We start from the raw sequence: 22,080 nt of genomic DNA on the forward strand, positions 1-22,080 counted from the left end.
ATAAACAAAATAACCAGTTGAGTCCTCAAAGCTTTCCCCGTCACTCCCCTAAGAGAGTGAGCACCACCTGTCTGAAATCTGCACCTGACGCACCCTCCATCTCAGATGATTTGCATGATGGCTGTGACTGTGTGTACCCATCAAGCCTACTGAAATTCAAGTTCCCTGAGGAGAAGGTCCGGGCCAGGTCATTTTAACTGTACCTGTAATGAAGTATTTGCACGTAGTAAGTGTTTAACTCATTGAAAAATATCCAATCCTGCTATGTTTCCCCATTTATATTATGAGTTAAGTACTATAAACCCACTCAGGCTTGGTAATCATACTTGATTTTAACACTGAAAATTGTGAAACAAAAATTTTGGGAAAAAATGCCTACTTCAAAACAGGTCAGCTGAATTAAACATTCAAATATAAAACAAAACAATGAAATTATGTAAGTACTAGAATAAAATATAAGATATATGTTTTTATAACTCTGGTAAGGTAAAGACTTTTGTAAGCATGACACCAAAGGCAGAGCCAATCAAGTGAAAGTCTGACAGATATGACAGGATAAAAATGAAAACATTCCCATGATGATGAAATAAAATGATATAAAAGCAAACCAAAAAAACACTGTAAACAACGTACACACACTCACAAAGAAAATGGAAAAACAATATATGCAGTGTATACCACAAAAGGCTAATCATCTTAATACACACAACACTAGTGTGACAGGCATCAACATAAGAATAGGAACAGGCAAAGAAACATAACGGGAAGTATACATACCAGGTGAAGATCAAACCCACTTGTAATTTGAAATACTATGTTTAGTCCATCAGTTTGGCAGAGATGTAAGCGTTGATAAAATTGTACTCTCTCAGTAGCTTATTGGTTTTCTAATGGGCAAATTGGCAATCCATGTATCAAAAGTCGTTCATGCCATCTGACTCTAAAAAGCTACTCCTAAGAAGTTATTCTTAAAAAGTAACTGAACAAGTAGATAGAAATACGATGATCTTTATTATTTTTAAAATAATAAAGATTATTTAAAAAATAATCTTATTAAAAATAATTTTAATAAGATTATTTTAAAATAATCTTAATTTTTAAAAAAATACTTGTGGAAACTGGACATTGAAATGCCCATCAGTGAATGCATTGAGGAAGTGTGCACACACACTGAAATGCTATGCAGCCATGTGGGTAAATACTAAAGTGTTCAGAGTTTATCTCTAGGAAGGTGTTTTCGCCCATTCGCTTCATAATGCTTTTTTAGTATGTTCAGAATTTTAGTAAAAACTACACATGTTCACTATGTTATAAACAATCTTTTACTATCTTCTCTTCACCTACTGTTAAACAAAATTAAGCACATTTATGGTAGTTATATTATCAAAGGAGTTCTAACATTTTAATTCAACGGAAAAGAAATTTATTGAGCCTAATGCCCAAGGGATCTTAGTTTATGGGAAGATATAAACTAAGAACCATCAAAATATAAGAGCCCAGGGCCGGGGAGGGAAGGAGCTAGCTACTCAGAACTGGGGGGAAAAAAAACATATATAGTGACCTGAGGTTCTGGTTATGGCAGGAGATGAGTTAAGGAAGACATCCTACAATGAAAGGCCACATTTTAAAACACTACGGTTTTATTCTCAATGATGAAACCTTAGCGTATGTTGATGACGTAACCCACTCTCTTCAGACGCAGGAATGAACAGCTACCCTCTGCTGACTGAACATGCTTCCACCCAACCCTCCTACAGCTTCTCCCTGAAGAGCAAACTACTTGCCCAACCTTCCTGAGTTCCACCTTTCCAAATGATGTAGCGAAGCACAGTGAGAGGAAAACTCATCCTTCTTACATGTGCTATTTCAAATACATAACAGGTTTTGGACTGTTTCTTACAAAATCATTTCTATGGTTAGAAAAGTCTGAAGTGTAGGAGTACAACTTTCTTGGTTGTATTATTGATGTGGGGCATGTGTACTAAACATTTTGCATGGAAAAACACAACAGTTCAATATTCCAAAGAATGAAGCTGGAGCTATGGGTGAAGCTCACAACCTCAGACACAGGGAGAAAAATCCAATTTACCTATGGTGCTCACCTTGGAATATGCAGTGACTCATCTGAAGAACACTTACTCAATTTATAAAAACCAACAAATATAAAAATTAGCAATTTGCTTCTGTAAATGCTACAATCTCATGTTATAAAAACTGTTTAAAAATTGTACCATCAACTAGCCAGTCTGTACACGAACTGCAATTTAAAACAACACTAGAGTTCCAAATGTAAAAATACAGTTACAACAAAAAGCTGTGAAAACACATGCACAGTAGAAGATGCCTGTCATCTGGAATGCAGTAACTAAACTCTGGGTCTACTGCCACATGAGAAAACTCACTTAACCAGCAAGGACACTGGTGCGGAGATGAGCCATACGGCACAGCAGCCTACACAAGGTGAGAGGGCCTCCAACTGTGGGTATACAGTCTCAGGAAATAGCCCTTCTGGCTCTCACCATAGCTCCCAGAGGTCAAAACACCATGCAGGCCTCCTCACTCCAGCCCTCTCCTTTCTGTTGGGTCCACTGTGGCTCTGACTGTCTGCTGCAAAGTAGAAAGGTTCTCAGTGGACAACGCAGGACAAACCATGTAGCCGCCAGCCTCTTCCTCCTACTCTATACACCTGAGCTAACGCCTCAAGCAGTACCTTAATTAGGCCTTTCAGAGTCTAGATAAGGCAGAAACAGGGGCAGCAAAGTGGTTAACGTGCTCCTCTATGCATTGATAGATACACATATATATATATATATTTTTGGCCTCATGGCATGTGGGATCCTAGTTCCCCAACCAGGGATCAAACCTGTGATTCCTGCAGTGGAAGCACAGAGTACTAATCGCTGGACCGCCAGGGAAGTCCCTATGTAGATACAATTTTACGTAGGATTTTGACGTTAAATCCATTCTCTGCTACATGTGCCTAGTTTTAAATGAAACAGAAGAGTCTAGCAATACACTAAAAAACATATGAACCCTGAACAACTCTATAAAACAAAAAACAGAAAAAAAACAAAACACACAGAACAACCAAAAAAATAAACCCTTACCACTCTCTCTTTCCTCAAACTATATCACAGTAACAAAGTAGCAACAATATACGTGTTCAAGGGACAACATAAAATTTGTCCACTGAACAAAACCTATAACAGAAAATACTTTAAACTGATTATACGCCAAGATTCAGTCTAATGTAAGTATTTTTTTAAAGAGGAAGCATTAAGCCATAAAGAGGTAACCATTCAACCAGGAGCCCCTTCCTTTCTTTTTCAATCAAAAAAAAATCCTGGTATCTGAGCTTTGAGAAAATACACACCAGTGACAAAACATACCACCGGTATTAGAAGAAAGAAACATTCTTACTTGTAAACAACTAACTTTAGAACTACTGTTCCAGATTTTATTTTCTTAAATGGGAAGAATGAATTCAAACACCAAAAACATACCAACAGTAAAGTTGGTATCTTTATAAAATTAAAGGTAAAAAACACTTACAATTTTTGCATTTTTTCCACTTTTCCTTAGTTGCTGAACAGCAAAAGCATGTTCAACATTATCCATTGAAACGCCATTAACCATCGCGACTCGGTCATTTTCCCTAAGGAAAAAAAGTGACCAAAATAATAACAAGTTAGACGAAACCATACAAATAAGTTTATAAAGATATTTTTAAGATAGGATCTTTAAAAAAGATATTCTAATTATGGGCTAATTAACCTGTCTTCAGATCAATGATAAAATAATGTCCAGCTATTTAATTTTCAAATCCCCCACAAAAAATGTTTAGCACTTGTAACTAACCACAGGTCATTAATTTTTTAACTATTAACACAATGTTTCCCAAAAGGACTGAACAGGTACCACAATACACATAATGACTTCTGGTGGTACAGTTACAGGCATTCAATGATACTAAGTCATAAGGCTGGAAAAAGTTATTCCTTCTTTAAAGATAAAGTCTTTCTCCTTCCAATTTTCTTTCAGTCCTCTACTCATACTCTCATTTTTTTGCTAATGTACCTTTTGCCTCTCTTTTATCTTGCTAATCTTCTTGTTGAACAAAAACACTAAGACTCAGGGTGAGAGGCTCCTGAAGGCTAGATTCTACCCCAAACTTAGTAACAAGTTTTCTTTTCACTATCTTTATTTTTTACAGTGACCTTCTATTTAAGTTTAGTGATACTAGCTTTCCATATATGACAGAGATAAGCATAAACGTATATTAATTTAGAAAAATCACTAGCATGGCATGCCAATGGCTGAGGGTAGGAAACATGCTTACTGCAGCTGCCCTTCTGCGGGTCCTCCTTTAAGCACATCTGAAATCACAATCGAGGTTTCCCCACTCTGGAAATGAGGATTATCTCTTCCACCAGATATTGCAATTCCAAATCCAAATCCAGGAGCCTAAAGTAACAATTATAGTAAAATGTTATGATGTCATACTCTACAATCTAAAAAAGTTCAAATATAAAAATTACAATCCTATTACAAAATGCTCACTCACTTGTATGGAAACACATCAGAATGACCTATCCTGGTATGGGAATGCAGGCTTTAATAAATTTAATGCTGGGCATAACAGAATATCGAAAACTGTCAATTACATGAATGTTCTTTAAGAACTAAAACACATTTAAAAATTCTGAACACTGAAATCCTGAATTCATTTTTGCTTATCAGAAGGGTTCCTGAGGGAATTGGCAGTGCCCCCCAGCCCCCCAGCCGTGATCATCACAAACACTGGCAACTGATTTGCAGAATGACAGATTTAATGAGCATATAAACCGGGTGCCATTTTATATAATAGAATATCAACAGCTGTGAAAATCAACTTCCTTCACTTACCCTAAAAATCTCTACTGAAGTAATACACTATAATGTCTTATACACACTGCATACAATAGAAAGTATACATTAATCATATCAAGCATTTTTTAATTACTTATATTGTTAATTAAACAAAATCGTAATTAATTATATACTTCTAAATGAGCTGAGAATCTTTACCATGGTGACTAAGGACAGCCCAGCACAGAAACAATCAAAATACTACCAAGTTATTTAAAAATTACCTAATCTCGCTTTTTTCACGAAGATGGCGCCAAAGGTGAAGAAGGAAGCCCCTGCCCCTCCCAAAGCCGAAGCCAAAGCAAAGGCTTTGAAGGCCAAGAAAGCAGTGCTGAAAGGTGTACACAGCCACAAAAAAGAAGATCTGGACGTCACCCACCTTCCGACGGCCCAAAACACTGCGGCTCAGGAGGCAGCCCACATATCCTCGGAAGAACGCCCCTAGGAGAAACAAGCTTGACCACTATGCCATCATCAAGTTCCCCCTCACCACCGAGTCAGCCATGAAGAAAATAGAAGACAACACCACACTGGTGTTCACTGTGGATGTCAAGGCCAACAAGCATCAAATTAAACAGGCCGTGAAGAAGCTCTATGACACTGACGTGGCTAAGGTCAACACCCTGATCAGGCCTGATGGAGAGAAGAAGGCATATGTTCGACTGGCTCCTGACTATGATGCTTTGGATGTTGCCAACAAAATTGGGATCACCTAAACTGAGTCCAGCTGGCTAATTCTAAATATAGAAGTTTTCACTCTAAAAAAATAATTAAATAAAAATAAATAAAAATAAAAATTACCTAATCTCAAAGAAATCCACACCATTCCCTAGAAAGGAAATGAAGTATTCAGAGTAGTCTGAAAGAAACAGCCAATATTCTCCTAGGGCTCCAGAATCAAAAAATCAGAGGCTATGTTTTCATATAACGTTGTACTACACTATGCTCTACAATCCAAACCACCTGAGGACAAAGGTAACAACTTCCTTCCACTACTGTCCCATCCACAAAGACCACGCTCACCATGGACAGGGGATACATCATGACCTCCCCTTCTACCCCAAAGTCTACTGAAATAGCCAAAGAAGAAGAAAAGAGAAAAACTCTTATTAAAAAAGAATAAACACCAGCAATTCCACGCCTAGGTATATACCAAAAAGAAATGAAAACGTGTGCAGAGATTTATACCCACACACAGCAGCATTTATTAATAGCCAAAAACTGCAAACAACCCAAATGTCTATCCACTGATGAATGGATAAATAAAATATGGTATATCCATTAAATGAATTATCTGCAATAGAAAGGAGTGAAGTACTGATACATGCTACAAAATGGGGAACACAGAAAACATGATGCTATCTAAAAGAAGCCAACCATAGAAGACCACACATATCATACCATTCCTCTTAGATGAAACGTTCAGAAAAGACCAATCTGTATGAAACAGAAAATAGACTGGTGATTGTCGACGGCCAGGGTGTGGAAAGGGATGGAGACATTGGGGAGGGATGGTTTATGACTAACATTATTTTTTTTAGGGTGATGGAATGCTTAAAAAGTGACTCTGGTGATGGTCTTACAGATCTGTGAATATACTAAAAATCACTAAATTGTACATTTAAATGGTGAATTGTATGGTATGTGAATTATACTGCAATAAAGCTAATACCCCCCAGAAAAGGTTAATGTGAAAAAACAAATAAACAGGAAAACATCTGGGTGGCAGAAGATAATGGCAACTGCCTGAATCTGTGTCTCCAAAATAATACAAAACAGATCACTACACAAAACCATAGCCTTAATATAGCTCAAAACCAGAGAATATGCAAATCTCAAAATAGCTAGAAGTAGGCCTAAAATTTCAAAAATAAAGAAATGATTAGAAAGAAAACTATTAGCACACAATTAGAAAACTTAAGAGACTACAGAACAAGTTCAAATAAATTTGAAAACTTAGATAAAACAGATAATTTTATAGGGAAATACAGATTATTGAAATTGACTCTATTAGAAATAAAGACTTAAGCAACCCCATCGCTGAAGAGGAAACAGAGATAGTTATGAGGGAATTATCCCACAAAAAACACCAGCCACAGATGATTTCACAGGGAATTCTACCAAAACATCAATATCCAGATAGCCTCAATGCTCCATAAATTGTTCCAGAGCATCCTAAAATGAAGGAAAGCTTCTAACTCTTTTCAAGAAGCAATTATAATATTGATATCTAAATCTGATCATGACTATCCATGATAAAGACAGGGCTTCCCTGGTGGCACAGTGGTTAAGAACCCACCTGCCAATGCAGGGGACACGGGTTCGAGCCCTGGTCTGGGAAGATCTCACATGCCACGGAGCAACTAAGCCCGTGCACCACAACTACTGAGCCTGTGCTCTAGAGCCCACACACCATAACTACTGAAGACCGCACGCCTAGAGCCCATGCTCCGCAACAAGAGAAGCCACCACAATGAGAAGCCCAAGCACCGCAACAAGAGTAGCCCCTGCTTACTGCAACTAGAGAAAGCCCACAAGCAGCAACAAAGACCCATCACAGCCAAAAATTTAAAAAAACAAATTAATTAATTTTAAAAAGACAGAGCCCCCCTCCAAATACTAAAGCCTAACATCATTTATAAAGGCCAACACCATACAAATATTCCATGACAAGGTGATTTATTTCCAAGACTGTTGTATTAGGAAAGCCACTATATCGGAGACCCTATTAATAAACGTAGAGAAAAAAATTCAGAGACTATATCCATAGACCCTGGAAAGGCCTTTGACAAAATCCAACATTCACGACCAAGGGAAAGAAAAATTCAAGAAAATACTTTCAATCTGTTTTAATATTTCATTTTATGTTAAAGTACATGAAGAACCTTACCCACACACATAGTTGAAAAGGAGAAGAGTGATTTTAGTAAACCTTTTAGATGATTATGGATACTCCTGTTTGACTTTATATCGGTAAGTGATAGTTTCTTAATGGGTGGCTACAATGTGCAACCTAAAACCGTATCAGTGGACTTTTTGTACTTACTCTGTTACATGAATACCCATCCACTGGCCTATTTTGCACTTTGAATGGATTATTTTATCCAATGTGATTTTATAATACATTTCTTGGTCATTTGGAAAATATTTAGGTAAATCTTTCAAATGATGACACATTTCACTATACAATATTTTTTAAAAATCATACTTTAATTAATATCACCACCAATGCAATCAAAGTCTTTAAGTAGTGAAAAGTACTGAGCTCATCTCATGGTGGCAGATAAATGTTTTCCAAATTTTAATTTCTGTTTTAAAATTCAATTTTCTTCATTGGCAACAACTATTATCAGAGTTGTTTTCCTTGAAGCAACAGGTACTCATCACTTGAGAAAAATGTTTGTCAAATATTCCAGTCTGGATAACCATTCCTTCAAGTGAAAGTGGTGTTACACACACAAATACACAGCTGGTTGAGCTTCCAATTCAAACAATCATGCAAGTACTTCAGTATAAAGCAGAAATACCTTATGCATATTTCCCATTTCAATATACAGATTATTTGTTAAATGTCTATTCAAAAGCTGACATGTGGTAAAATTAGTAATTTTTACTGCTTTGAGTTATTCTGCAGCAAAACTGGGATTGTTCTTATAAACTCTGAGTAAGTCCAGGAACTATTAGGATGGTTTGGGGCTATGAGGCCAGTTTTACCTCATACCACTGCTTTTGTACCTTCACTACAACTATCAACACAGTGAAAAAGACAAATAACATTTCTGTGCTGTTATGAAAATAGTTCGTCCTAAGCATAAAAAGACTTCAGAGGTCTTTTGGGGTCCTCAGCCCATACATTGATATTAAAAACCACTGAAAAAAGAAGAAAACGAAAAAAAACCCAAAACAAACAAAAAACCCAACGAAGCAATTTACAAAAGATATGAAATGTTAAAACTCATAAGAAACGCAAATTAAAACCACACAACAACACATTTTGTTGAGGCGGCTGTAGAAAAATAGGCACCACTGCTAATGGGCATGCAAACTGCTACAATTCTTTAGGAGAGGAATTTGGCAATCCTAACAAAATTACAAAAGCATTTATGTATGTATGTATGTATGCATTTACTTATTTGTATTTTTGGCTGCGTCTTAGTTGTGGCACGCGGGCTCCAGAGCGTGGGCTCTGTTGTTGTGGCACACGGGCTCTCTAGTTGTGGCACAGGGGCTCAAGCAGTTGCGGCACAGCCTGTGGGATCTTAGTTCCCCGACTAGGGATCAAACCCAACCCATGTCCCGTGCGTTGGAAGGTGGCTACTTAACCAATGGGCCACCAGGGAAGTCCTCAAAAGCACTTTATCTTTCAACAGAGTGAACCAGTTTCTAGCAATGTACACTGAAGATTACATATACAGCTCCAAAAATAAGAAAATACATATGTACATAGTTATTCACTGCAGATTGTAACTGCAAATACTGGAAAAAACCTAAAACACCCAAGGGTTACCTCCAAGGCAGTTTGGGGAGGGGTGTGTTATTCTCTGGCTCTTTTTCCATCCTTGGAGGAGGCTAGCACTAATCTTTTATTCTGTATACTTTTAAACTGTGCATTTATATCTTGCTTGATAATTCTTTTATTTAAAAATTAAAAACATAATACAAAAATATTAAAGAGGGCTTCCCTGGTGGCGCAGTGGTTGGGAGTCTGCCTGCCGATGCAGGGGACACGGGTTCGTGCCCCGGTCCGGGAGGATCCCACGTGCCGTGGAGCGGCTGGGCCCGTGAGCCATAGCGGCTGGGCCCGTGAGCCATAGCGGCTGGGCCCGTGAGCCATGGCCGCTGAGCCTGCGCGTCCGGAGCCTGGGCTCCACGGCGGGAGAGGCCACAACAGTGAGAGGCCCGCGTACCGCAAAAAAAAAAAAAATATATTAAAGAGATGCCAAAAACATAAGGACCTTTCAATAAGGAAGGCGGAGGTGAGTAGATACTTCCTAAGATTTGCTTGTGAACAAGTTAAGTACAGTCTTGGCTGCATGAGCCAGGCATCAAACCCAGGCAGAACATACTGCTTCCATGCAGTGCCAGCACTCTGTGGGGCATGTCATCCTGCTGGATCAGCACTGGCTGCAGTTCATTTAATGACTACCCAGGAAGTCTGTGATTCCCAACCCTGTCTACAGATGAAAATCATTTGGGATCAGTCTCAAAACTGCTTGATGATTTCCAAACCCCCCACCCCACAACCATTAAATAAAACTGGAGGAGGGCAGATGGCAGGCGTTTAAAAAAAAAAAATCTCCTAAGTGATTCTAATGGGCAGCCAGGGCTGAGAACCCTAGCCTTAAAAGCTTTGTGAATTTAAGACCAGGGTGATCATCAAAAACTATAAAAGGTTCGACTATCTCACACTTTCCCTTCCCTCTTAGGGAAGGTTTCTCTCCAAAACCTTTTTAGGCTTAGATCTCCACACGGTCCTATTTTTGGCCTTTTCAACAGATTTCTTACCTCCACTGCACTACAATTTACCCTCCATCGTGTTCAAAGGATTATTATTCTAAAACAAACCCAATTCTGTCATTCCATTGCCCAGAGGTCCAAGTTCCTTAACATGCAATATCCTGAAATGCAACGCCAACTTGCTTCCCAGCACCCCAGTCTTTACCCTAAACACACTTAACTACTGACCCCTGCTTAACCATGCCATGCATCATCAAGTTCCAAGCTTTCACATTTCTTCTCTGCCTAGGACTCCTTTAACATCACACCCTTCAACATCCAGGTTCAACGACACCTCCTTCATAAAACCAACCTAGCTTTTCACAGGCACAAGTGGCCCATCCTGTAGGCTCTCCGGCCACATAGACACACTTCTGCTACTTAACACACAGCACTGTAAATAGCCTGGGTATCAGAGGTTCGTTTGGGAGGGGTTTACATATTCTTCTACATATCCCACCTGAGTACAACCCTGCAAGGGCCTAACACAAAGTGGCTCATCAATGTTAGGGCACTAAAACAAGTATCTAGCTAATTATTCAATTTAATTTTAACTCAATTTCCCTTTATAGAGTTGTCTTTTAAAACTCACACTAATTTGAGCACTAAAACCTCATTAGCAGCCAGAGTAGTAGCGTGGATTTGGAATTTCTTGAATTTCCAAATAAAAACAAGCAGGGCAACTATACAGCAAACCAAAAACCGTATATACAGCAAAAAAAAACAAAACCCCACAGGCAACCAATGTACCCTCCTGAGGAAGCAGATAGGGATGAGCAACACCTATGAGACTTGTGTGTTCCCAAAACCTACTTGGAAAGAAAGCCACAAGGCATCTGACACACCTTAGACCTGAAGAACCTCCCAAATAACTAACAGGTATTTACTGGAAAGAACGGCAAGGCAATTTTAGAACAACAGCTGAAACTGGGAGGGATTTTGCCTCTCCAGTTGTCAGTGAGAGCAAGGAGCCTGCAGTAGGGCGTGAATGGGCTACAGCAGTGTAATCCCTAGGAATTCTCAACACAGACCTGCCAGTGGATTCAGACTAGAGAGGGACAGAACAGCAAAAGATGAAAGGGTACAAAAGGCATGAGCCTAGGAAATGTCAGAAAGCAGCAGTTATGTTTCTTTAGTGCATGCACACATACAAGAAAACTAAGCCAATTTCTAGAAGCTCAAGAAAGGTAATTTCCCATAAAATTGAGCAAAAAAGGGATTATGATCAAATCCCTTAGAAAATTACTATAGAACACAATGAGTAGCAGAATATCCCTACAGAAAATGAAAGCATGCCAAAAAGAGTACTCAAAAAAAGAAAAATAAAGGATCAAAACTGTTACTATTATAAAACAAGTGAAAAGGCATTACAAAAATACACAGGACATGAAAGAATATAAATAAGAATTTTAGACAATCACAGAAAGATAGACAAAATGAAAAGGCAGAGGACTTTGTACCAGATGAAGGAACAAGATAAAACACCATAAAAACAACTAAATGAAGTGGAGATAGGCAACCTTCCAGAAAAAGAATTCAGAATAATGACAGTGAAGATGATCCAGAACCTCAGAAAAAGACTGGTGGCAAAGATCGAGAAGATGCAAGAAATGTCTGACAAAGACCTAGACGAATTAAAGAACAAACACCTGGAAGAATTAAAGAACAGAGATGAACAATACAATAACTGAAGTGAAAAAAAAAGAAAGCTGGAGTAGCAATACTCATATCAGATAAAACAGACTTTAAAATAAAGAATGTTACAAGAAACAAGAAGAGACACTACATAATGATCAAGGGATCAATCCAAGAAGAAGATATAACAATTAAAAATATATATGCACCCAACATAGGAGCACCTCAATACATAAGGCAACTGCTAACAGCTATAAAAGAGGAAATCGACAGTAACACAATAACAGTGGGGGACTTTAAGACCTCACACCAATGGACAGATCATCCAAAATGAAAATAAATAAGGAAACAGAAGCTTTAAATGACACAGTAGACCAAATAGATTTAATTGATATTTATAGGATATTCCATCCAAAAACAGCAGATTACACTTTCTTCTCAAGTGCGCATAGAACATTCTCCAGGATAGATCACATCTTGGATCAAAAATCAAGTCTCAGTAAATTTAAGAAAACTGAAATCATATCAAGCATCTTTTCTGACCACAACACTATGAGATTAGAAAAGAATTACAAGGGAAAAAAAACATAAAAAACACAAACACATGGAGGCTAAACAATACGTTATTAAATAACAAAGAGATCACTGAAGAAATCAAAGAGAAAATCAAAAAATACCTCGAGACAAATGACAATGAAAACACGACAATCCACAACTTATGGGATGCAGCAAAAGCAGTTCTAAGAGGGAAGTTTATAGCTATACAAGCCTACCTCAAGAAACAAGAAACATCTCAAATAAACAACCTAACCCTACACTTAAAGGAACTAGAGAAAGAAAAACAAACAAAACCAAAAGTTACCAGAAGGAAAGAAATCATAAAGATCAGATCAGAAATAAATGAAATAGAAACAAAGAAAACAAGAGCAAAGATCAATAAAACTAAAAGCTGGTTCTTTGAGAAGATAAACAAAATTGATAAACCTTTAGCCAGACTCATCAAGAAAAAGAGGGAGAGGACTCAAATCAATAAAATTAGAAATGAAAAAGGAAAAGTTACAACAGATTCTGCAGAAATACAAAGCATCCCAAGAGAGTACTACAAGCAACTCTATGCCAATAAAATGGACAACCTGGAAGAAACAGACAAGTTCTTAGAAAGGTATAACCTTCCAAGACTGAACCAGGACGAAACAGAAAATATGAACAGACCAATCACAAGTAATGAAATTGAAACCGTGATTAAAAATCTTCCAACAAACAGAAGTCCAGGACCAGACGTCTTCACAGATGAATTCTATCAAACATTTAGAGAAGAGCTAACACCCATTCTTCTCAAACTCTTCCAAAAAATTGCAGAGGAAGGAACACTCCCAAACTCATTCTATGAGGCCACCATCACCCTTATACCAAAACCAGACAAAGATACCACAAAAAAAGAAAATTATAGACAAATATCACTGATGAATATAGACGCAAAACTTCTCAACAAAATACTAGCAAACAGGATCATATACCATGATCAAGGTGGATTTATCCCAGGGATGCAAGGATTCTTCAATATATGCAAATCAATCAATGTGATACACCATATGAACAAACTGAAGAATAAAAACCATATGATCATCTCAATAGATGCAGAGAAAGCTTCTGACAAAATTCAACACCCATTTATGATAAAAACACTCCAAAAAGTGGGTATAGAGGGAACCTACCTCAACATAATAAAGGCCATATACGACAAACTCACAGCAAACATCATTCTCAATGGTGAAAAACTGAAATCATTTCCTCTAGATCAGGAACAAGACAAGGATGTCCACTCTCGCCACTATTATTCAACAGTTTTGGAAGTCTTACCCATGGCAATCAGAGAAGAAAAAGAAAGAAAAGCAATACAAATTGGAAAAGAAGAAGTAAAACTGTCACTGTTTGCAGATGACATGATACTATACATAGAGAATCCTAAAGATGCCACCAGAAAACTACTAGAGCTAACCAATGAATTTGGTAAAGTTGCAGGATACAAAATTAATGTACAGAAATCTCTTGCATTTCTATACACTAACAACAAAAGATTAGAAAGAGAAATTAAGGAAACAATCCCATTCACCATTGCAACAAAAAGAATAAAATACCTAGGAATAAACCTACCTAAGGAGGTAAAATACCTGTACTCAGAAAACTGTAACACACTGATGAAAGAAATCAAAGATGACACAAACAGATGGAGAGATATACCATGTTCTTGGACTGGAAGAATCAATATTGTGAAAATGACTATACTACCCAAAGCAATCCACAGATTCAATGCAATCCCTATCAAATTACCAGTGGCATTTTTTACAGAACTAGAACAAAAAATCTTAAAATTTGTATGTAGACACAAAAGACCCCGAAGAGCCAAAGCAGTCTTGAGGAAAAAAATCAGAGCTGGAGGAATCAGACTCCCTGACTTCAGACTATACTACAAAGCTACAGTAATCAAGACAATATGGGGGCTTCCCTGGTGGCACAGTGGTTAAGAATCCACCTGCCATTGCAGGGGACACGGGTTCGAGCCCTGGTCCAGGAAGACCCCACATGCTAAGGAGCAACTAAGCCGATGCGCGCCACAACTACAGAGCCTGCGCTCTAGAGCCCGCGAGCCACAGCTACTGAGCCCGCACACCTCGAGCCCATGCTCCACAACAAGAGAAGCCACCGCAACGAGAAGCCGGTGCACTGCAACGATGAGTGGCCCCCACTCGCCACAACTAGAGAAAGCCCTCACGCAGCAATGAAGACCCAACGCAGCCATAAATAAATAAATTAAATAAAAATTAAAAAAAAATACAATATGGTACTGGCAAAAAAACAGAAATATAGATCAGTGGAACAGGATAGAAAGCCCAGAGATAAACCCATGCACCTATGGTCAACTAATCTATGACAAAGGAGGCAAGGATATACAATGGAGAAAACACAGCCTCTTCAATAAGTGGTGCTGGGAAAACTGGACAGCTACATGTAAAAGAATGAAATTAGGACACTCCCTAACACCATATACAAAAATAAACTAAAAATGGATTAGAGACCTAAATGTAAGACTGGACACTATAAAACTCTTAGAGGAAAACATAGGAAGAACTCTCTTTGACATAAATCACAGCAAGATCTTTTTTGATCCACCTCCTAGAGTAACAGAAATAAAAACAAAAATAAACAAATGGGACCTAATGAAACTTCAAAGCTTTTGCAAAGCAAAGGAAACTACAAACAAGATGAAAAGACAACCCTCAGAATGGGAGAAAATATTTGCAAACGAATCAACGGACAAAGGATTAATCTCCAAAATATATAAACAGCTAATGAAGCTCAATATTAAAAAAACAAACAACCCAATCAAGAAATGGGGAGAAGACCTAAATAGACATTTCTCCAAAGAAGACATACAGATGGCCAAGAAGCATGTGAAAAGCTGCTCAACATCACTAATTATTAAGAAATGCAAGTCTAAACTACAATGAGGTATCACCTCACACCAGTTAGAACGGGCATCATAAGAAAATCTACAAACAACAAATGCTGGAGAGGGTGTGGAGAACAGGGAACCCTCTTGCACTGTTGGTGGGAATGTAAATTGATACAGCCACTATGGAGAACAGTATGGACATTCCTTAAAAAGCTAAAATAGAATTACCGTATGACCCAGCCATCCCACTACTGGGCATATACCCAGAGAAAACCAAAATTCAAAAAGACACATGCACCCCAATGTTCACTGCAGCACTATTTACAATAGCCAGGTCATGCAAACAACCTAAATGCCCATTAACAGACGAATGGATAAAGAAGATGTGGTACATATAGACAATGGAATATTACTCAGCCATAAAAAGGAATGAAATTGGGTCATTTGTAGAGACGTGGATGGATCTAGAGACTGTCACACAGAGTGAAGTAAGTCAGAAAGAGAAAAACAAATATCGTATATTAACGCATATATGTGGAATCTAATAAAATGGTACAGATAAACTGGTTTGCAGGGCAGAAATAGACACACAGATGTAGAGAACAAACATATGGACAGCAAGGGGGGAAAGTGGTGGTGGTGGTGGTGGGATGAATTGGGAGATTGGGATTGACATGTATACACTAATATGTATAAACAGATAACTAATAACCTGATGTATAAAAAATAAAACTCAAAAAATGAAAAAAAAGAATTTTAAGAATTCAGAAATGAGGCTGACAGAATTCAAGAGTTAATTAGAAATTTTAAAAAGCCATTTTAGACAGGAACACAAATAAACATAATACCATGAAAGAAACAGAAAGTAAAAAAGATAAATCTTTTATAAAACAAAAAAGAAATGTTTCAGGAGATTTTTTAAAAAGGATTTGAGAGAAAATTACAAATAATGAAGACAGGCAAGAGATACAACATACGGATAGTAGGAATACCTGAAGACTAAATTGAAGTAGGAGAAAAAAAATAGTAAAACTAAAATTAAATAAAGAACTTTCCTGATATATGTATTTTATATATCCTTCCATATATTTATATATATAATTGAAACTGTATACTCAAAGGACACAAATCACTGTAGATACCTGAGAATATCAATTCAGAGGAAATGCCAAAATATATTCAAATAAAATGAGTAGATTTTAAGGCAGAAGATTCTTTGGCATCTAGGCAAAAAGAGCTATAATTTTAAAAGAAATATAAATTAGATTATCATCACACTTGGGTAGCAACACATTATGCCAAAAATAACATCGTTAAGATACTTAAGGGAAACAATGAGCCATGGATTTTATATCCAGTAAAGCTAATCTTCAAGTATAAAAGGGCACAGAAAAGCTAATAAACATATAAGAAAAATACAGGGAACACTGTTTTTCATGATCCTTTCCTAATAGAAAATAACTTTCTGACAATCAAAATGACAAGAGGCACATGGAAAGGACTGGTGATAAGCATTAAATATACACCTACTTACAGCATTAAATATACACCTACTTACAGGATTAAATGTGGATTAAAGGGAGAAAGGTTAAATTATATAATAGCTATATGGCCTACACAGAGTAAAACCATTTCTTTAAATGGGGAGAGGAACAGGATAGAATAGAGGAATAGTTAAAAAATTTTAACACTGTTTCCAGTAATCAAAATTGACAGTAGTAGAATTATTATTTATTGAGGCAATCGTATGCTCTGTACTGGATTTACAAAAGACTAACATGGTGCTTTTCAGAGGGATTTTCAAAAGAAATGGAAAATAATCCATTTTTCTCATATATCTTTACCATAAGAAAATTGTAGGTGTGTCAAAATATAGTTGATTTTTATATGTTTACATGAGAAAATGTCCAAGATAATGGTTTTTATTATGGTGATGGGAGAAGTAGTTTAAAGCAGTATAATATGATCTCATTGACCTGTATGTGCACACACACACATGATTATAGCTTTTGGATGGAATTAAATGCATCAAAGAATTTTACTTTCATCATATTTTGTCCTTTCGACATCACAGGCAGCCATAAGCAACAATAATATGTATTTCTACCTGTGCCTGGTAGTGAAACTGAGTTTATGATAAACAAGAGGCCTGGAATCTGTTCAGTTATTTGCCCAGTTTCACTGGACACTAGCCATGCCCATTCCTTTACATTTCATTGTAACTGCTTTTGCACTGAGTACTTGCAACAGGGAACATATGGTTAACAAAGCTGAAACTATTTACTATCTGACCTTTAATAGAAAAGGTTTGCCCACTTATCTGTTATAGTATTTCTTGATTCCTTAAAAGATTTTTTACAAAGGGAAAAAAATTCTTGAAGGTTGACTGTTGATTCATTTGCAGAAATATAACTGCATAATATGAATAACCTCTCCTCCAAAGATTTTTCTGTTTCCTTCAAATATGCCCAATTCTCTAGTTAAAGATTCTCCCCGCTGCCTTTTTTTCTCCTGTTTTTCATGCCAAATTTCTACAACCAACTAACTTAATTCTAACTTTTCTCACCTTATACAGTTTCATTCCTATAGTTTTTGTAGTTTGACTCCTCTCCCCTTCTTCTCCCAATCTACCCTCAACATTCTATGGAAACTGTTCTAGTCATGTGTTTTCACAGTAAACACGGCGATCAAAATTTTTTTAAATGAATGGATCCAATTTTTTCAAATGGTTCCTCGGCAATCATTTGTTCAACTTCCTTTCTACAGATGAACTCAGAAGGCCTGGAATCCTATGTGCCACTCCACTACCTGCCAACTAGACCTTATGTAGGACTTCTCTGTGGACTTGGTCAGAGAGATTAGGATTTTATCACCTCTGGTAACATTTTAATTCTATGAGGTCCCAAGAGATCTGAAAGGCCTGTTCAAAATCAGTTAGTGGTAAGCCCAAACTAGTTCAGAAGTCACAAGACCTCTACAGTTTTTCCACTGTACCTTGGTAGTTCTCAAAATGTTGTTTAAATGTCTACGACTGTTAGACTGGTTCTTTTTTACCTCTGCGTCCTTCATCAGCCCGTTGGTTACTCGCTCTTGTGGCTCTGTTTCCAAAATTATAGCTTTCATTTCTAATTCTTATTCCACTTTCCTATTCCCAGCTTCTTAAAGGACACCTCCAATTGCCCTTCTCCAAACTGTCATTTTCGCCAAAAAACTGACCTCACCACCAATGTTCTAAACTTAAAAAAAAACAAACAGAAAAAAAAACAGACAAAAAGCCAAAATTCTGGCTCCTTCCTTAACAAGGTCACTACTTTTTATTAATTTTATTACATATATATGTAGTTTATGTGGTAGAATTACGAGTTCTGAATTTCAGATATTATATTCCATAAGTATTTCTAATATTTAAAATTAAATTTTACATGTAAGTGAAAAGAGCATTATATGATGAGTCCAGAGACCTGCGTTCAAGATGTACCTCTTTGGGACATTTCACTAGACCTTTCTGAGACTCAGTTTATTCCATGTGGTTATTAACCCCTATTTCACAGAGAATTAAATAAAATAAAGGATTTGAAACATTCATAATACACTCTATAAATGTACACAATGGCCTTCAACCAGATAAAACAAGCCTAGCTTAGCTTACACGCTTACCTTCTACCCACCATACACTTGCCTGGAGCTACAAAACAGATATGTAGGATTCCCCTTCCCTGGCCCCTTTTCTTAGAATAGCTTTATTGACATGTAAATTACCTATCGTAAATTCACTCTTCAAAATGTACAATTCTATGTTTTTTGTGTGTTCAGAGTTGTGCAACCATCATCACAATCAACTGCATAAAATTTTCATCACCCTGAAATGAAATTCCCTACCCTTTAGCCATCATCCCTGAATTCCCGCATCCTAAAAACCACTAATCTTTCTGTCTATTCACCTGTTCTGACCATTTCATATAAATGGAATTATACAATAATGGTCCTTTGTGACTGCCTTCTTCGAGTTAGGGTAACGTTTTCAAGGTTCATCCATGTCACGGCATGTATCAGTACTTCATTTCTTTTCACTGTTGAACAATATTCCATTATATGGATATACCACATTTTGCTTATTCATCATTCATCAGTTAATGGGCATGTGGGTTCTTTACACTTTCAGGCTATCATGAGTCATGCTGCTATGAACAACCATGTTTAATAAGTTATTATGTCGGTATTTGTCTCCACTTCTCTTGGGTATATGCCTATGAGTGGAACTGCTGGGCCATGTAGTAATTCTACATATGTTTACCTTTTGAGAAATACCTTACTTAGTTTACCACAGTTGGCTCCACCAGCCAACATCCACATCCTCATCAACACCTATTATTGCCTGCTTTTGTGATTACAGCCATTCTAGAGGGTGTGACAGGGTATCTCACTGTCGTTTTTGACATATATTTCCCTGATGGTCGGTACTGTTGAGCATCTTTTCATACGTTTATTAAACAGTTCTGTATCATCTTTGGAGAAATGTTTTTCAAATCTTCAGTCCATTTAAAAAACTGAATTATTTGCTTTTTTACTACTAAATTTCTATATTCTGGATACAAGTCCCTTATCAGATATGTAACTTGCAAATACTTTCTCATTCTGTGGGTTATCCTTTCCCTTTCTTGTTGAGAGTTTCTTGGTTTCCTTTGAAACACAAAAGTTTTAAATTTTGATGTGGTCCAATTTTACCTGTTTTCTCTTCTGTTGCTTTTATTTTCAAGATTGTATCTAAGAAACCATTGCCCAACCCAAGGTCATAAAGATTTATTCCTGTGTTTTCTTCTAAAAGTTTTACAGTTTTAGCACTTACATTTAGGTCTATGATCCATCTTAGGTTAATTTTTGTTCTTGGTGTGAAGTAGGAGTCAAAATTCATTACTTTCCACGCTGTTGACCAGTTGTCAACAGCGTGGAAAGAGTAAGACTACTCTTTCCCTCACTGCATTGTCTTGGCACCCTTGTTCCAAGTTTACTTCCTATTGAATCCCCTCCCTATTTGAAACACTTAGCTGCTTGCCCTTAGATGATTTCTTAACTAGATTCCTTGCTTTCAACATACTTTCACCATTTGATTTTTTTTTTTTTTTAGTTTTAGGTGTACAACATATTGTTTAGTATAGTTGATTTATAATACAATATTAGTTTCAGGTATACAACATAGTGATACAAGTTTTTATACATTATACTCCTTTTATAGTTACTATAAAATATTGGTTATATTCCCCTGTCCTATATAATATATCCCTGTAGCTTATTTATTTTATAAATAGTAGTTTGTATCTCTTAACCCCCTACCCCTATCCTGAACCTCCCCCCTTCCCTCTCCCCACTGGTAACTACTAGTTTGTTCTCTATATCTGTGAGTCTGTTTCTTTTTTGTTATATTCACTAGTTTATTTTTTTAGATTCTGCATATCCATGATAACATACATTGTCTTTTTCTGTCTAATAAGCATAATACCCTCTAGGTCCACCCATGTTGCTGCAAATGACCTTATTTTATTCTTCTATATGGCTGAGTAATATTCCATTATATATATATGTACCACATCTTTTTTTTTTTTTAACATCTTTATTGGGGTATAATTGCTTTACAATGGTGTGTTAGTCTCTGCTTTATAACAAAGTGAATCAGTTATACATATACATATGTTCCCATATCTCTTCCCTCTTGCGTCTCCCTCCCTCCCACCCTCCCTATCCCACCCCTCCGGGCTGTCACAAAGCACCGAGCCAATATCCCTGTGCCATGCGGCTGCTTCCCACTAGCTATCTACCTTACTACGTTTGTTAGTGTGTATATGTCCATGACTCTCTCTCGCCCCGTCACAGCTCACCCCTCCCCCTCCCCATAACCTCAAGTCCGTTCTCTAGGAGGTCTGCGTCTTTATTCCTGCCTTACCCCTAGGTTCTTCATGACATTTACCACATCTTCTTTATCCATTCATCTGTTGATCAACACTTAGGTTGCTTTCATATCTTGGTTATTGTAAATAATGCTGCTATGAACACTGGGGTGCATGTATCTTTACAAATTAGTGTTTTTGTTTTCTTCGAATATATACCCAGAAGTGGAACTGCTTGATCATATGGCAGTTCTATTTTTAGTTTTTTGAGGAACCTCCATACTCTTTTCCATAGTGCCTGCCCTAATTTACATTCTCACCAGTGTACTAGGGTTCCCAAATTTCTCCACATCCTCACCAACACTTGTTATTTGTAGACTTTTTGATGATAGCCATTCTGAGGGGTCCAAGGAGTCCTGGGGCTGGTGTCACACGGTGGGTGGGGATGGGGCCCAGGGGATCCCGGGGCTGATGCCCACCCACCAGTGAGTGAAGCCAGGTTCTAGGGCTAGTATTGGCCAACTGGTGGGCAAAGGCAGGTCCTGGGGTCTCTGGCTGCAGAGCCCAGGAGTCCCAGAGCTGGTGTGGAACCACTGGTGAATGGGGCTGAGGCCCAGGGGGTGCTGGGACTGGTGCATGCCCACTGGTGTGTGAAGCTGGCCCCAGGGTTAGTGCCAACTCACAAGTGGGTGAAGCCAGGTCCTA

General features: G+C 37.5%; 1 protein-coding gene across 14 annotated transcripts in view; it reads right to left on the reverse strand.

Moving 5' to 3' along the window:
• TJP1 (tight junction protein 1) overlaps positions 1 to 22,080 on the reverse strand; it is a 343,543-nt gene that overhangs the window by 61,006 nt on the left and 260,457 nt on the right. For 12 of the 14 annotated variants that reach the window (XM_073799877.1, XM_073799875.1, XM_073799874.1 and 9 more), the window contains 2 exons: positions 4,340 to 4,464; positions 3,553 to 3,655 (listed from right to left, as the gene is read on the reverse strand). In XM_073799877.1, coding sequence (XP_073655978.1) covers positions 3,553 to 3,655; positions 4,340 to 4,464 — 228 coding nt within the window. Of the gene's footprint in view, positions 1 to 3,552; positions 3,656 to 4,339; positions 4,465 to 5,287; positions 5,350 to 22,080 lie in introns of all 14 variants that reach the window. The other 2 variants (XM_073799881.1, XM_073799880.1) reach the window with 1 other exon arrangement.

The sequence above is a fragment of the Tursiops truncatus genome, chromosome 2 (genome assembly GCF_011762595.2).
Source record: "Tursiops truncatus isolate mTurTru1 chromosome 2, mTurTru1.mat.Y, whole genome shotgun sequence".
NCBI classification, from domain to species: Eukaryota; Metazoa; Chordata; class Mammalia; order Artiodactyla; family Delphinidae; genus Tursiops; species Tursiops truncatus.